Source organism: Pempheris klunzingeri, chromosome 13 (genome assembly GCF_042242105.1).
Source record: "Pempheris klunzingeri isolate RE-2024b chromosome 13, fPemKlu1.hap1, whole genome shotgun sequence".
Lineage (NCBI taxonomy): Eukaryota > Metazoa > Chordata > Actinopteri > Acropomatiformes > Pempheridae > Pempheris > Pempheris klunzingeri.
In genome coordinates, this window is record NC_092024.1 from 3798760 (window position 1) to 3812354 (window position 13595).

A 13595-nucleotide genomic window follows, 5' to 3' on the forward strand; every position below is an offset into this window, starting at 1 on the left:
ACGGCGCCTCTCATCATGACTGCAGGCAGATGAATTCATATGAATATACTGTATGTTTTCAGATACAGTTGCACTGCTTAAGTCAGTGTTTTATCTCATCATTTTTCAAGCCCCTCCAGTTGATAGCAATAAAGAACATCAAGAAAAACGTTAAGCTGGCTGGAATACTGAGGGCTGGAAATCAATGCAATCACTGGCAGTTCGTGTCACAAAAATCTGAAATCTGCAATCGACCCAATATGGAACTTGCCACAAACCGCATCTTCTGAAGTGTCAGTGGCCAAAGCTCCTGAGAAAAAAAAGTCAAAAAGTGATCGACCCAAAAAGAAACTGGACAAAAGGAATAACAGCATCAAAGATGGTCACAGACAATAAAAAAAAGTAGATAGATTCAATTCTAGTTTACTTTGTATAATTTTGTGTTCTCTTCTCTTGTCTCAGATGTAAACCTCTGTCTGTTGATGTATGCCCTTTGCTGATTAAGTCCTATTCTGGAGGCTGTCAGTGTGCTAAAAGTGTGACGTTAAGCCTAAACAACATTATGTTAAATATGTTGTTTTGTTCATGTAGATTTTTTTTATAGAAAATTCCTGTAAGTACATTGCAAAAAGGTGAACAATATATCAACTTGATCAAATTATATAAAGTTTGCTGAAGGCTATAGTCTGTTCTACTTCGGTAAAAGTAGAAATACCACAGTGTGAACAAGTCAAAGTCCTGAACTCGAAAATTAAAATGTACTTAAAGTATCTAAAGTGAAAGTGTCACTGTGCAGAGAAATATCATACATATGCCCAGTTATAATGAGTGATGTATTACTGTTGTTAAAGGTGGAGCTCATTTCAAGTACTTCAGATACTTAATCCACAATACGCAGCATGATTTAATGGCTGATTTACATTTTGCATTAAAAATCTGAACCTGGAAAGAAATGACAATGATCTAATAAACACAGCGGAGTAAAAAGTACAATATTTCCCACTGAAATGTTGGTGAGTAGAAGAAAATGAGAATAAAGTAAAACACAAATACCTAAAAAAAAAAGTCCAACACTAAATGGCATTAGTTTCCACAGACAGCACTTTTATTTCTTTAGTGTGGCTCCATTTATAAGTTTGAGGTAAACTTACTTCAGAGTGCCACAGAGTCTCTGCAGCTGCACCTGTAGTCAAAAAAAAAGAAAAAAGGAACAACCTCCACCACCCCCCCTGGCCGTGTCTGTGGGCGGATCCTCTCTGGGGTGTGCACACCCCTGCCCTGGGTTCACTACTTCTGCAGCCACCGCGTCTCCGGCTGCGCACGTGGAGACGTTACCACCGCGGCACCGCGCGCTCTGCTCCGTTTCCCCGCTGCGTCTATCCTGTAATGTCTGGAGCCCGATGTGGTCTGCGGAGGCACGCTGCACCCGTTTTTTTCACAGCCCTCGCGCGGAAGAAGAAGCATTTTGTGAACCTAAGGTCTTTGCTGAGAATGAGTCCTGCATAACTTCGGGCATTGTTGTCATCCACCCCTCCTCTCTGTGTCTCCCCTGTCCCGCGCTCTCCAAGCTCTGTCCTTGTACATAAGTATGGTAGATAAAGGCCCCTTGTTGACTTCTGCCATTATTTTTTACCTGTCCATTGGGGCAGCAATTTTCCAAGTCCTGGAGGAGCCCAATTGGAAGCAGGCTGCAAAGCAGTATAGTGCTCAGAAGGATAAGATACTTGAGGACTATCCCTGTCTGACGAAAGATGATTTGGACAGAATATTAGAGGTATGGTCTTTTTTTTTAAACTGAACACTCTCCCTTTTGATTTTGGAATTAACTGCTGCACGTTTATTTCAATCACCATGAAGATGATTTCAAAGTTACTCAGCCAATCTGTGTTCCAATGTTGTGCTGCTGCACTTTTCTCTGACTTGAGAGCGCTGACACATGAGGGCTGAATGAGCCTCAGCTGGTATGTGAGCTTTCACCAAACACTAACGAAAGTCCTGAGGAATGAGATGGTTCATCTCTGTGGGCACACACACACACACACACACACACACACACACTTTTATGAGTTTATGAGCCTTGTCCTTCCATCAGCATTAAAATGCTTGTGTCCATGGCCTAATGGTGATGCTAATGATTTTATTACCTAGTGCAGTTAATCTGAGTAGACCGTCTGTGGCTGCACCGTCCATGATACTGGGGGTGGAGGGCCTATCTGTAATCTCGGCCCTTGAAATCTGCAGTACATGGTGTTCCATTGCCAATGGTCCTCAAAATGGCAATTCCTTAACCAGGAGCGACGCTGGTGGCATTGACCCCTGTGGTTTACCGTGAGCACAGTCAGTCAACACTCCTGTGATTTCACAGGTGTTTGCCCCAAGGCATGTTTGTTCTGCCTTGAAATGTGGAGGCTTTGCGACCTTGATTCTTGATGAGATGTTTGAATGTGACAAACTGATCTAAAGGGGTAAATCCTTCCTTCACCAGGGAAGAGTAAAGAAGAGCCGACTCATGCGACTGCAGCCCTGAGTCCAGCATGCCTTTTTTTTTTTTTTTTTTAAAGGAATCCTTTTCTGCACTCATGACTGACAGTTGTTTGTTTCTCTTCTGTTTCTTTGTTTGTGTTTTTCCACATGCAAGCATGACCAGAAACATGTCTCTACATGTGCCCCTCTGTGGGCCCACATCAGTATTAGGGAGATTTATTATCCCCCCACCCCCTTCAGCTTCCTTCTGCCTCCCCTTTTTTTTGTTTGGGGGGGACTGAAAGGGATATGCTCATGAACCTCCCCCCATTCGTGGCATCTCTGTAACGGCCAAATCCCCACAGTAGCCAAATCTGCTTCACAGTGTAGTCTGGAATATGACCGCTTTTGGAAATTTCCCTTTGGCTGAAAGAGCTGCGATTTTGGCCGCTCATCTGAAGCTAAAACATTCCCGCTCCTGTGTGCTCTCTGAGGGACAAAGACCACATAATGCCATCTGGGGGGGGGGTCTAAAGGCACTTTCATAATACCATATCAAAATCACATGTCTAACTTCTTAACCCTTTCCACAGTTGCAGTCAGTCGTGCTGTACTATTTCTCCTCTGTTGCTGTTTTCCAAGACACCTGCTGCACAGAAGCACTAAGATCTGTCTTTATCAACTTTATTTGTGTTCGGAGCAGAGATTCTATTAGGTTTCCATTGTGGAAACTTTGCTCGGCTTGTTAACAATTTAAATATATAAGCAGGTTTAACTTGAGAAGGCGACGCTCTTGTAAAAGTTTGTCTTTTCTGTTTTATTAACAAGGAGTTTACTATTAACTATAGGAGCCTTGAAGTGGTCACAGTTTACAGATTGGATTTTATGGCCCATCAATGTTGGCCCTTGAGAAGCTGTTATAAAAGTTCAGGGAGCGCAGGGGCGGGGGGGGGCGGGGGGAGGTGGCTGCGCATTATCTCTACTGTAAATAAGAGTGCAACACACACAGTGTCCAGGTCAGGGCATGAAGTGTGAGCAGTGTGTTTCAGTGCTGCCCAGAAGCACTGTCAGCAGCAGGGGGGTTATAAAGTTTACAGCCCGGCGCAGACTCCTCTCCACTATACTGTGTGCTTTCGCAGCTCCCTCAGAGTTTTTGAGAAAAGGCTTTTCCGTCTTTGACGTTTGCAGCATTGCAGCCCCCAAACTTTTAGTTTAGCAGTTGTCCATACTTATTAGTAAAAGCAGGTATCTCAAATTGTGTGCGTTCTTCTGGAAGAGCGTTTGCAAAGATGAAGCTGTAGGTTTAGTTTCTGAACAGTCGGGGTTGAGCCAAGAGGAAGACCCTTTCACGCCCCACACAAAACATGCCATTGTTTTTGTAGGGAGGTATTAGCATGTAAATGGTCATTTAATCCTAATAAAGTAGGGCTGTAACTATTTTGACTATTGATTAATTATTTTTTCTCATTGTTTTGTCGATAAAAGTTTCTTTAACGTCCACCGGATGGCTTCAATGTTTTTTTTTTTTTCTTGTCTTGAGCCACCATCCACAGCCCAAAGATATTCAATTGCCTGGTTGCTGATTATTACTCTCAGCTACTCATTGTAAGCTCCAATATTAAGCCAAAGTAATTTAATATTGAAATGTAAAACATCAAATAACATTAAATGTGAGCAGTTTCCCGTATCGATTCATCGGCATCCGTCTGAGCTGTAAAACTCAATAAATTCATAGCGGAACGAATGATAATAGAATAGTTAGCCTAGCCAGTGAATATGGTGGTTCAGGAAATATTCAGGTCAAATTCTATAAAGGGAGCTCAATGGCTCTGTGTTCTAGATTTCTGATAAAGGAACAAAGCAGCAATTGTTACGATATTTGAAAATGAGTTGTAGCTGGTGGAGCATTGGCTAATTTGATTTGGCTTTTTTCAGATGGTCCTATCGCACATGACTTAAAGATCACGCTTGGGTTGCCCAATCAGAAGTTTGCAAACACTTCTCATTACACTGCGAGTGCATGTGTGAAGTGAAACATGGCCCCTGGTAACAATGAGAAGGCACAAGTAAATGAAGTAGCGCTCTGTTTTTCCGGGATAACTTGCTATGTCATGTGCCTAGGGTGCTGTCTGACTGCTGCTGGCTTTAAAATAGCCAAGTCTTTCCTCCTGTATTGAGCTGAAGTCATGGAAGGTATCAATGTATCTCAGTGTAATGAGTTTATGTTTAAGCAACAGAAATGTCTTTATTGCCTTGTGGCTAATTTGATTTTACCTCGGACCCTGGTGGCAGCACGTACTGCACCTTGTCAGCACAATGTGAGATTAAGTCTGGCATACCAATGGCAACCAATTTACACTGTTGGAGGTTAACCCAGTTAAGCAATGATCCTGCAATAAGCTCAAACCAAGATTTAATAAAGTGTAATTTACTTAAATGTTCATCAGCTCAACAACGTGAACAGAGAAAAAAGGAAAAAAAAAATACCACATGTGACGTTAATGAAGTGAGTCTCATGTCGTGTTAACAGTCTAGTTGAAAACAACCACTCACAAATGTGTTAATGGTGTAATATGCTCTGCTTAACAGATGGAAGAATCCTTTCACTGGGACTTTTATGGTGTTTTTTACCAACGCTAGAGAAAGTTGTAAAATAGACGCTTGTTGTCTGTACTTTGTGATCAGCATCAGCGTCCTCTTAATGGTTTTTGTGAAGGTCTGATTGTTTTGTGCACTGGAATAAATCACCCACTTTTTTTTTTTTTTTTTTAAAACACTCCATTGCATCACACTGTACATCCCTCGCTGCATTGTTTGACACCCACAGTATCAGAAATCGATACATAATGACCCAGAAGAGCTTGAAGGACTTCATTGTTTGTAAGTCAGTCAATCCTGCCCACAAGCAGCTGTAGTGCTCCTAGAATGGAAGTGGAAAAATACCTAGGAGCTGAAGTGGTATGCTGGGCCGCCAGCTGTCCTGATAACAGTTGGAGTTTGTCATTGTGGTTTTTATTGTTCTTGGGTTATCAGTGTAGCAGTGGCAGACTGTTATGTCATGCTGCTGTGTTCTGCAGTTTATGGCACCACATTGTGAATTTAAGTCCAACATGATGCGTTTCATAGTGCCCTTTTTTTGACTACTTGCATTACTTAGATTGTGGGTGACTAACTTAAAATGGCAAAGATTGTTTTATAACTTTATGTTTCAGTATAGCCACCATTTTAAAAGCCCCCCTAGCATTCTGTTATTTTTCTTCATCGGTCACAGCTTAAAGTGATACTTTGTCTGTTTTTCTCAATTCATCGACTAATTGTTTCAGCTCTGGTCATGTTTGCAGGAACTGTTTGGAGAGGTAGCTCAGCGTAGCCTGGGAGTTTCATTGACATGTTTGGATCTTTCAAGGGGCCATTCTGGGCAGCGATGAGTCGACCACAACTGAATGTGTTAACTTGTAAAATCAAGGATATCTTGCTGCTCTATCAATGCTCTGCTAATTCAGTATTGCCAGTATACCAACCTAGACTGAGTCGGTATTAAGTTCACCCAGTCGAGACAGTCTTTGTGTCTGCCGTTTCATTTTATTCAAAACAACTGTTTCAGGTGTTTTCCTTCCTTATTCCATTGGCCGCGCACCAGTTGTGCTACTTGGCAAAGTTCCGTTTTTGGATTAGTTTGTTTTTCCTTTTTTGTTTTCCAGAACGTTTGACACCCACCGAAGAAAAGCAGTTTTAGAGAAACGTCTTCTAAAGTCATGGTAGTTGGGGTCTAATTAGCTGCTATTTATCACATTATTTCGTCAAATCTATTTTTCCTAGATTTGCATAGATTTAGCAAGAGTATAAGCATGTTGGTAGCCTTGGTCTGATATCCAGGTCCCCACTGGTTAGACTTGCAGGGAAGCCAGTTTAACGGCTTCCTCTTATGCTGGTTTGGGCTCATTGTGACACAAAGTGTCTTTTCACCCCCAGTGCTTCTGCTTTTTGCCTTGTTCTCAGGGTCATCTGTGACTTGAAGCAACCATGAGTTGACCAGTGGCTGACCTCTTAACCTTTTTAAGGACCTTGTGCATTGTGCAAGCCTGTTCAGTCACGTATGAGCATCTTTTCACTGGTTAGTGCTTTGTGGACCCAGGCAAAAACTAGTTCTCCTTCCTAACCTGTTCATGGTAGCAATACAGGACATTTAAAGCTTAGTTTTAAAGGTTATGTTCCTTAACCGCTATTTGAGTGACATTGACTGCACGATGCTCACTCCCATGATTTTGCTTGCACTCTGCCCTCATTGTATTCCTATGAATCAGCATTTTGCATGTTTCAAACTTCAGCACTTTTATCTGGCAGACAGACTGTGAACATGTTCAAATCGGCCCCATTAGGTTAGCATACGGTGCACAGCTGAACACACACACAGACCACAGACATGACGCACAAACATAACATTGTCACTTTTTTTTCAACAAACCTGAAACCCGCCAAACTGTTACACTCCCTGCTTGCGGGGTAAGATTTCATATTGGCCGCAAAAAAGGAATGAATGAATCAGTGATCGTTTGGGGGGTTTTCCAGAAGCAGTCTGTCATTTGAATTTGAGATCTACTTTCATTTTGTAAACTTGTGCAGCTGTGTTATTGTAAACGCCTTATCACTTTCCATTAGCTCAAGCCACAGTGCTGGAAACAGTCAGTCCATGTGATGCCCTCTTCCCTCTTTCTGTGGGCAGATTTGAGGAGTGAACACACGTGTTCTTTATCAAGTTACCAAAGTAATCTGCTTTTGGTTTGATACAGTTTGCTGCGGTGTTGCTTCGTGCTTCCTTGGTGTTTTCACTATTTGTGCAAAAAATTATACTACTGGAACATTTTACTAATAACATTGCATAGATTACTATTTTCTTTGAGTATTAGATTTAGCCAACTCTACACGGTAGTTGAGCAGATGGAACCCAACGATCTCTTTCTTTCTTTTTGGAGATTGTTAAATCAACACAACTGTAGTGCTAAGTGGTTCAACAGGTCAACAGTCATATGCAATAGTGGAGTATCAAAGGTTCCTGTAAGCAGCTCAAGCCAAAAGAGATTTTAACCTGAACATGGCCAATAACAAGGTTACCCCATGCATATCCATGTAACCAGCAGATACAGCTGCTGTGGACTGTCAGGACTGTCAAATGTGAAAGTGCGTAAGCAGTTTTCTGCACCACTGAGGTTTTTCCTCTTTAATTTCTAGTCATGGTTTGAACATAAACTTGGTCATCACTGCTGTCGCCCCAAAGCCCAATGGTGGAACCGTGTTGTTTCAACAGACAAAAGAATGGCCTCCCCTTGTGCTGGTAATTACAGAGCAGAACTGTCACAGACCTGTTATTATTAAAAAAAACAAGCAACTTCCAATACTTAAGGGCTTATATGAATTTTGCTAACCCCTGCACATTCCCCCTTCAAGCACATTTGGAGAAAGAACTTTTTTTGTGGGGGGGGGGGGGGGGGGGGGGGGTGTCATTGTCCCACCACACAAGGCCTTGTGTTCCCAAATGGGGCAATTCAGTGTGCGTTGTGGCTGTTCAAGAGAATGATGGATTAAGCATTTTCTGGCTCCTTTTGGATGTTAACACTGAAACCTCTTGTTAGAGTGAGCTGATGTATCCCATGTTTTCGATTTATACAAGAACAATTTCTTCAAAAAGAAAAAGCAACCACTGAAGAATCACCTGGTGTTTTTGTTTTAATCCATCCATCATCACGTGATCATGAAATAGCTGTTTAGGGATGCTGTGCTCGCCTTCCTGTTTCCCTACCAATGTAAGCAGTGGTTGGGACTTTAAAGCCCTCAGGTTAACGGCAATTCTCCAGGGTGCCAGAGTGTCGTTTTCAGCTCATCAGTACCACTGGAGATACCATCAACACATCACAGGAAGGATGTGGTAGAATAACTGCAGCTTCAACTCGACAAACTTCCTGTCTTCCTTTTAGCTTAGTCAGGTCTGACTCTTGTATAACTTCCGGTTGAGAGCAGCCATTTGTTTTGCATCCATTTATTTCTCTTAAAGGTGAATTAAAGCTTGTAGACATTTGTGGTCTTAAATATATTCTTTGTCCTCAGGTGGTGTCTGATGCTGCAGGCCAGGGGGTCACCATAACCGGCAGCAAGACCTTCAACAACTGGAACTGGCCAAATGCTGTAATCTTTGCTGCCACAGTTATCACTACTATTGGTAAGTATGTGTGATTTCCTTTTTTTTTTTTTTTTTACCAAACTTTACTACAAAGGGGATTGTAGGCAAAAGCTCAACTGTTGGATGTTTTGCCACAATGTGCATAAATCAGATTAACGGACAACACCGAGGAAATGAAAAGAAACAACCTGACTCTAACCGCTTTGTTTTCAGGATATGGGAACATTGCCCCCAAAACTTCAGCAGGCCGTGTGTTTTGCATCTTCTATGGGCTGTTTGGTGTGCCGCTGTGTCTTACCTGGATCAGTGAGCTGGGAAAGTTCTTCGGTGGCAGAGCCAAGCACCTGGGCCAGTATCTAACCAAGAAAGGATTTTCACTGGTAAGTTGATATGAGCTTATTTCCCACTTCTGGGGAAAGTACTCGCATCTCTCTGTGGTGTCACAAAACCTTGACCTGAAGCGATTTTCTTCCTTTCTGTTTTTTTCTTTTTCAGAGAAAGGCTCAATTTACCTGCACAGCCATTTTCCTCCTCTGGGGTGTGCTGGTCCATTTACTCCTTCCACCTTTTGTATTTATGTCCCAAGAGGGCTGGTCGTATGTTGAAGGCTTGTACTTCTCATTTGTCACGTTGACCACAATTGGATTTGGGGACTTGGTAGCAGGTAAGCAGAAAAATAAGTATTTTAGTTAATTAACTTGAGCCACAAAACCAGTAGTGACAATCATTAAAAAGACATCCCTCGATCACCGCGATCACACAAAGATGGTTAAATCCACTGTTTAATCACATCCAAGTTGTACTCAGATAACAGGGGCATTATGCTCTGTCTATTAGACAATTCTTTGGATTGAACCAATCAAATTAAACCAAGTCACAACTATGATGTCAAATGACCTTTGACTATTCTGTTTGTCCTTGCAGGTGTGGAGCCAAATAAGGAATACCCAACTCTCTACCGCTACTTTGTGGAAGTGTGGATTTATCTGGGGTTGGCCTGGCTGTCTTTGTTCTTCAACTGGAAAGTGAGGATGGTGATTGAGGCCCACAAGGCACTGAAGAAACGGCGCAAACTGCGCAAGCTGTCTCTTGATGAGCTACGGCACTACAAAGAGTCTCACAAGGCGGCCCTTCGTTTGCCTCCCACTCCTAATGATGTCAACATCTTCAGCTTCCTGTCCAAGAAGCAGGAAGGCTACAATGACTTGATAAAGCAGATTGGAACCAAGAAAGATGGCAGAAGCGCCAGCGCCAGTGCCCTCGCCATCAATAAGCCCAAAGACATCGGCCGTTCCAAGAGTTGCAATGATGCTCCCATGTTTAATGGTCACACCATCCTCAGCCTGGACCGGTCACCGCGCCAAAAGAGACGCTATAGTTTCAGCGACCGTGTCACTGTGGTGTTCTCAAAGTCCAAGAACTACCTCCTGGGCTCGGATAATGGATTGCTGCTAACGGAGGACCATGTAGAGGGTGATCTAGAACTTGACCAGGACCAAATGTACGAGAACCAGCTTGACAAGGATGTAGATCTAGAGAATGGAGGGGCGGGAGATTGTGGAGCAGGTGGTCGAAGGACGTGGGACTCCAAAGAGTACCATCCCCTCACGTTCCAAAATGCGAACATTACTTTTATAGACGAGGAGAACTTCCTTAGCAATAACCTAGAGGAGGAGGAAGATGAGGATGATGATGATGATGATTCTAAAGCAAAACTGTCCATTACTACATGTGATGAAAATATTGAAACAAACTCTAAGGAGGAGCAGAGTTCTGAATCTGAAGGATCTGTGTTCACTAGTGACTGTTCAGAGCACAGCCACTCCTATGAGAAACTTGTAGAGGAATATGCAAAGGAGGAAAATACTGAATCTTGATCTTCTGTTTCGGTATTGAAGTGTATGTATTTTAATATGAATGATTTGAAAGAATATCAGAAGTCCCAATGCACTTTTGGAGGGGCTGATAATGAATGCAAAGCCAAGATCACATTTCAGGTGAATGTTCTGTTCTTATCTGAGAGATGAAAACTGCCATTGAAGTTGAGCTTCCTATAAACTCTTGAACAAATATGTCCTACATCTTGAATAATGTGGACCACAGTGTGACATGCAACCCCATGAGTATTTACCATCTGCTCTATTTATGTCTTTTTATACAGTTTGAAAAACTATAAGCCACATGTGTTGTAATGTCCAAAACCAATAACTAATTTCCATGAGTGTTTTATATTTTCTACTCATAGGCTCCTAAGAAATTATGTCGGGAAATATGTCTTAATTCCCCATAGTTTCTTCTATGTATATTCACCATATTGGTGTTTTTATAGTATTTATTAACATGAAGGACATGGTAGCTTCTATTCAATGGCTACATGGGTTTATATGTCTCTCATTGCACAATTCCACCAGATGAGAACAGTTCAAAGTCCATTTTAGTGTAGACTGTCATCTTAAAACCTGAGCCAAACATTTGTCCTGTAAGAAGGGGGGTTAAGGGTCTTTTGTTTTTTTTTTCTTTGGTATTTCATTTGTTTCTTTTGAGGATTCCTTGATAACTTGCTGTTTCTTTTGACTGTAAGCAATAGAACTGTGACTGCACTAGATGTCATCAATGATCCTAAAGGCAACATCTGTTAGTCTACAACCAACTGCCAGTAAACTTAGAGAGGAAAATCATTCATCTTACAAACAGAGAAACATTTGTGGCAAAATATCTGAACATCCTGCAAGAGAGATACTCCTAAACAAAGATTTGCCTCGTATTTTTTTTTTTTTTTTTTTAACACTTCTGTTCCTAGCATTTTTTTTTTTTTTTTTTTGACCGCTGCAAAAACTTCTGTGTCACAAATGACCCTCCCCGTTTAGTGAACACATCGTGTTGTATTTTGTTTTGCTGCTAACATCATGTCAAATGTTGTGTCTGCGGCTCCTGGGTCCTCCACCATGGCAGTGCATAATGCAGCCAAACTTTTACAGCAACAATTTTCTCACTTTTTGTCTATTTAGCACCCTTTCACTTCGTTATATTTGCCATGTAAATATTGGCTCAAAGCAAATCAGTAGTCACAAACACGGCTTGCTCAGACCATGGCCTTGCTGTTCATGTTTGCCTTCGGGGGCTCGCACTGCCATGAATGACTGAAGTGCCGCTTATGGCAGGCAACCAAGGTTAACTGGGAACAGATCAATACCCTCTTGACGTATTTTATTCATGTGACATAGTCAGCAAAGAAGTCAGCAGTATTGGTGCTCATGATTACTGTAATAGTATTCCCCCTTGTTTCATGAGAACACAGAACCGTAAACTGAGCGACCACAAGATAATGTCCATTGCTTTTCACTGTCTCCCTTTTTGAAAGGGTCCTTGGTTATCCCGATCACACACTGCCTTTTGCACGCGCTAACTTGCACACAAACTTGGAAACAGTGTTACTTTAAATACTAATATGGCAGTATTTGGAGTGGCACACAAGGCTACTTTGAATTTAGAACCAGTCCCCTCATTCACGCCAGTTGGACAATATAATGTAACACAGACGAGTATTTGTAGTTCTTTTTATTTTTTGTGAACAAGTGGAACACCCCATCCTAACTCTGCCTTACAGATGACTGCTAAAATGTGAAATTGCCTTAAATTCACTGCAAAACAGGAGATTACACAGTACATGTGCCATCCAATGAATGTACTTCTAATGATGAATTGAAAACATGAAAGCTTTCACACTGGGTGCTTTTATTTTTTCCACTCTCCTTGCCTCGGATTTTGTCACAGGAACACCCCAGTTGTCTGTAAACGTTCCCCTTTCTTTAGTTTTCAGTGGTTGTTCTTGATGTGCTAGTTTGCATTGTATTGTTGTGCATGTATTGTTATGCAGCCATGGTACTTGTCTGGACTGAATTTCAAGCATGTTTCTAGATCAACTAAGAACAGGTTAGGCTGGTTTAGCCCATTGTCCAAGGTTTTCCTCTTAATGTTGCTCCATTGTATAAAACTCCAGCATAGTTGTTTATAGTGTTTTTTTTATGATTAAATTATTTGTGTTTGTAAATGTTTGTATATGATTTCCAGACAAAACTGTACATTTCATGTAAATAAACATTTAATAAAACTTGAGTGCTTTTTTTTTTTTTTTTATCACAGGGAATTAAATCAACATTCTGATTTTACACATGCCAAAATGTGCCTGATGTATTAACTTCTTATCATCATCACACCTGCCATTGCTCATTATGCGCACACACTTCAAGGCCACGCTGTCGGACAAGTGAAGCCAGTCTGCAAACCAAACCATAAAAACAATATTCTACACAAGCAGGGTGAATTCCTGTCCGTTATCTGTGTCTGTTTTGAAAGTTAATGTTAAAGTATCAGTTAATGACTGGAATGTGGGTGAATTTTTACTAAGCGTGGAGCCAATGGAGCCATGCTGTTGACATATCCTGATCTGCCAAAAAGACATGAGATTAGCGTGTGCATAACAGTCAGATGTTGTTGGCACAGGCTGAAAATGAACTGCCACTGCCTGAGTGGATTCACCAGAATAACTTTCCCTGGTTCCACTATAAGGGAAGAATTCACCTTGGAGTCAGCATTAACATCTTATGTGCATTTAGCAACACATGATATTGTGATAACTCTGAAATATCTATATGATGTTATTGCCTCTTTCTGACGGCACGTGAAGCAGCGATGGGAACATATTTCGCAGCATTTCTGCCATCAATTGAAGGGGTGATGTTAAAATAAAAACACTTTGCCCTTAACTCAACTGATGAGGGTTACTGAACCAAACTGAAGAGAGCACTCGCTGTGAGCAAATGTGCTGAGCCTGGTGGAAAACCAGAATGTCTCCTGTTACTGTGGGATTCCTTGCACGACATAAATCAACCCCGTGCTATGTCTTCTAGTTCCTCACTCCAAAGTGTCATCCAGTATGTACGGATAGATAACTATGTATTCTGAAGCTACTGTTGTT

At 41.6% G+C, this 13595-nt stretch overlaps 1 protein-coding gene across 1 annotated transcript; it reads left to right on the forward strand.

The window, feature by feature from the left end:
• Positions 1-1383: 1383 nt before the first annotated feature.
• kcnk5a (potassium channel, subfamily K, member 5a) lies at positions 1384-12711 on the forward strand. The gene is made up of 6 exons (XM_070842943.1): positions 1384-1753; positions 8545-8656; positions 8831-8997; positions 9113-9281; positions 9542-11223; positions 11288-12711. The coding sequence occupies exons 1-5, from the start codon at positions 1568-1570 to the stop codon at positions 10492-10494; spliced, it is 1587 nt and encodes a 528-aa protein (XP_070699044.1). The 5' UTR covers positions 1384-1567; the 3' UTR covers positions 10495-11223; positions 11288-12711.
• Positions 12712-13595: the final 884 nt, after the last annotated feature.

Bases quoted from the DNA above. Each gene is read 5' to 3' on its own strand.
- kcnk5a (XM_070842943.1), top strand. From the start codon at position 1,568: ATGGTAGATAAAGGCCCCTTGTTGACTTCTGCCATTATTTTTTACCTG. The intron at 1,754-8,544 runs GTATGGTCTTTT...CTTTGTCCTCAG, and splicing joins ATTTGGACAGAATATTAGAG to GTGGTGTCTGATGCTGCAGG. The intron at 8,657-8,830 runs GTAAGTATGTGT...CTTTGTTTTCAG, and splicing joins CACAGTTATCACTACTATTG to GATATGGGAACATTGCCCCC.